The following is a 3,348-nucleotide window of genomic DNA, read 5'->3' as shown; positions in this document are numbered from 1 at the left end:
TTTTTATTAAATATTTATGTATATATTTGTCCTAATTTCACAACAATAACTGCAACGATAATGCGGCTTCAATTAAATTGAGAAGTGACGCGAAAAACGTTAACCAACAATTTGTGCTGATTGACCAAAGAACAGCGGTCTCGAAAATATTTACAACAATAGAAGTCTCTGGGGCGAACCTGCTTACCCCTAGACGGCGTATGACTGCCTTGCTGACGAGGTATTCGAATTGAGCCTAGATGGCCAAAGAACTAAAATCTGGACGATTGTTGAGAGACAGTGCTGCGAGTCAGCGACTGTCTCCGGCGACGTACCTGCGAGGAATCGTACGATTCCCAAAACTCGAACTAACAATTGGAAAGAATCAAAGTGATTCTGATAAGGTTGAGGGTGGGGATGACTCACACAAATTCATAGAAAGCACATAACGCACTTACGCCGAGAGCAAGCGAGTCCCCACTACCGTAGCGCACCAAAACCACTCGATTCATTTTGGATAACGATACTAACGCGAACATACCGCCCGCCTTAACGCAGTGAAGCATCAAAAAAAAAAAAAAACCGTTAATAAAAATTAATAGAACGAGATAGATAAGCCTGATTACGTGTAGAGCTATTTCTAGACTGCTCTTGAGATAAGGCAGTATTAGAAAAGGTTAGTATAACGAGGGTAGCTTACCCTTTACAATAAATCACTCCGATTGCATAAATGAGCAGAATTGAAAAAGAAAACAAAAAATCATTATAAATGGAAGGTTTACAAATAATATTAAATTACAAATAGTCTCTTTCTCTATTCTACTCGCGAAAGCTAAAAAAAAAAAAAGATTTATTTGTAATATTAAATTATTTTCGTAGTCCTCCCGCCTCAGCAGGCTTAGGCGCGAAGTCTTGATGATGAATTTGTTGTTGCCAGTTTTTAAGCTTGGGCTCAGTAAGCAGCTTGATTAGCTTGACGACTGGTCATTTGAACGTGGATGATGCTGTTTTGAGCGTAATGACTCGAACTAAGCCATCAGAGCCTGGGTGCGTTTCGGTCACCAGGCCCACAGGCCAGCTGGTTGGGGGAGTGAGGTCGTCCTTTATGATGACGACGTCACGTATCTTCAAATTTGACTGTGGCATTTGCCATTTGCTTCGCTGTTGAAGATGGTGGAGAACTTCCTTTCTCCACTGTAACCAGAAGGAGTCTCGAAGGCTGTTTAAGAGCCTCCAGCGGTTGGTAAGCCTTGAAGGCTGGGCTGATGTGTCGTAAGGCTCTGGATGAGTTAGTAATGACGAGCCGACCAGGAAATGCGCAGGAGTCAGCGCAGCAGCATCAGTGGCCTCAGTGCTCAAAGGGCGAAGAGGTCTCGAATTGAGGCAGGCCTCAATTTTGGTGGTGAGAGTTGACAACTCTTCAAACGTCAGAGTCGATTCGCCGATGACTCGTCGAAAGTGGTGCTTGAAGCTGCGCACCGCAGCTTCCCATAGTTCACCGAAATGAGGAGCACGAGGCGAAATGAAAATCCACTCTGTGTCTTGAGTAGCCATGTTTCTTGACAGAGCCTAAGAAAAGGATGATGATTGAGCAAACAGCTTGCCCAGCTTGGTTGCTGCGCCCTTGACCGTGGTTGCATTGTCTGAGTAGAGTACGGAGCATACTCCTCGACGTGCACAGAAACGAGAGTAAGCTGCGAGGAAAGCTTCGACAGTCAAATCTGAAACAATTTTAATATGAATGGCTCGAACAACCATGCAAATAAATATGGCTACATATCCTTTAGTAGTTTTTGCTCCACGACCCTTGAAGAACAGTAAAGGTATTGGTCCTGCGTAATCGAGACCTATACGTGCAAAAGGGCGTGTTGGAGTCAATCGAGCTGCTGGTAGCCGTCCCATTAGCTGACGTGGGCTACGGGCACCGAATCTGGCGCATTTTACACATGGATGATACACACCAGCCACCAAACGTGAGCCTCTTGTGATCCAGAAAGATCGATATAGCTGTGAAAGCATGAGCTGCACTCCACCGTGCAGTGTAAGTAAATGCGTCTCTTCGACTAGACGCTTGACGAATATAGAATTTCCAGGAAGTATAATTGGATGCTTCTCATTGAAAGGCAGAGCAGCATGCTGAAGTCTACCTCCGACACGAATCAAGCCAGTTTTGCAGACAAACGGCTTGAATTTGAGTAGATGGCTTCGCAAACCAAGTGGTTTCTCAGCACATAGACGATGCATCTCGTCAGCAAAATGATATATTTGAATTGATCTGAAACAAAAAAGTCTACCCATACTCAATTAATGGCTAGTTAGAAAACCAGTTTGACGCTCAGTTTGTAACTGTAAAGCGTTCAAGCTCCAGCGAGCGCAGTACCCCAGAATACGTATTATTTTTGAAAAACTAGAGATCTTTTGAAGAGACAGCAAACAAGTAGAATGCGCTGTTGCAGCGACCGGATCTTGCTGTTTCCGCTCCTCTTGAGCAAGACATGCCAGCACGTATGGACCGAGCGATGCTCCCATGGAGCAAGAGTTCGGCCAATCAGTTTCATGAGCTGTCAGCCAGGTGGGTCCGTGCCACCAAAGCCTATGAACTGACAGCTGGTTTTGACTGAGCCCCCTTGTGGCGCAATCAGCTGGGTTGCCCGCTGATTTGACGTGATGCCATGAGGCTGCAGGGAACGTAGTAACAATTTTACTCGTCCTGTTTGCAATAAATGTAGGCCATTTTGAAGGATGACCTTTGAACCATTCCAAAACGACTTTTGAATCGCTCCAAAAGTTGACACTTTGCGGTGGGTAACGAAAGTGTGTTAGCAAATGATTTGCTAGACGTGTGAGGATAGTGCTCCCGCACAGTTCCAATCGAGGGAGTGTCTGCACCTTAGTCGGTGCAACCTTAGTTTTAGCTATGAGTAGGCTTGCAGTGTGGCCTGGAATGACAGCATAGATGACAGTGGCATAGGCTCTTTTTGACGCATCTGCGAAGCCGTGAAGATGCCACTCGTCCTTTTCAGCTGCACCTATCCACCTTGGAATTCTTATCGACGAGATGTCTTAAGGTGGCTCCAGCGCCTAGTGCCGTATCAAAATGGGGAGACTAAAAATTAATCATTATTTTCTTTAAAATATGGTATAAAATTATCGTAGAGACTGTTGTAAGCCATATTCTACATTTTATCTGTTACTTTAGTGAGTTAATATAAAAAAACAAAAAAGTTTCATGGTGCCCTAATTGATGAACTGTTACGGTACGCTCCTAAGTTCAAGAGTAGTTATACCTATATATATGTACTCTGCAGAATGCAGACAGCTGAGAGCTGACTTGCACTCGCAACTGTATACTTAGTCTCCGACTATTTA

The 3,348-nt window shown here is 44.4% G+C and overlaps 1 protein-coding gene across 1 annotated transcript; it reads right to left on the bottom strand.

Moving 5' to 3' along the window:
• Positions 1 to 963: 963 nt before the first annotated feature.
• On the bottom strand, positions 964 to 1,533 carry LOC149374606 (uncharacterized). The gene has a single exon (XM_089592431.1). It carries the CDS (start codon positions 1,531 to 1,533, stop codon positions 964 to 966), a length of 570 nt encoding a protein of 189 aa, XP_089448557.1.
• Between the last annotated feature and the right edge of the window lie 1,815 nt (positions 1,534 to 3,348).

Source organism: Copidosoma floridanum, unplaced genomic scaffold (assembly GCF_036245765.1).
Source record: "Copidosoma floridanum isolate Cflo_tuat_1 unplaced genomic scaffold, Cflo_Japanese_pri ptg000017l, whole genome shotgun sequence".
Classification (NCBI taxonomy): Eukaryota; Metazoa; Arthropoda; class Insecta; order Hymenoptera; family Encyrtidae; genus Copidosoma; species Copidosoma floridanum.
Note: the sequence above shows the minus strand (reverse complement) of the source record. Positions and strands in the feature narration are given on the sequence as shown.

Coding starts and splice junctions, on each gene's coding strand:
- LOC149374606 (XM_089592431.1), bottom strand. CDS start 1,533: ATGGCTACTCAAGACACAGAGTGGATTTTCATTTCGCCTCGTGCTCCT.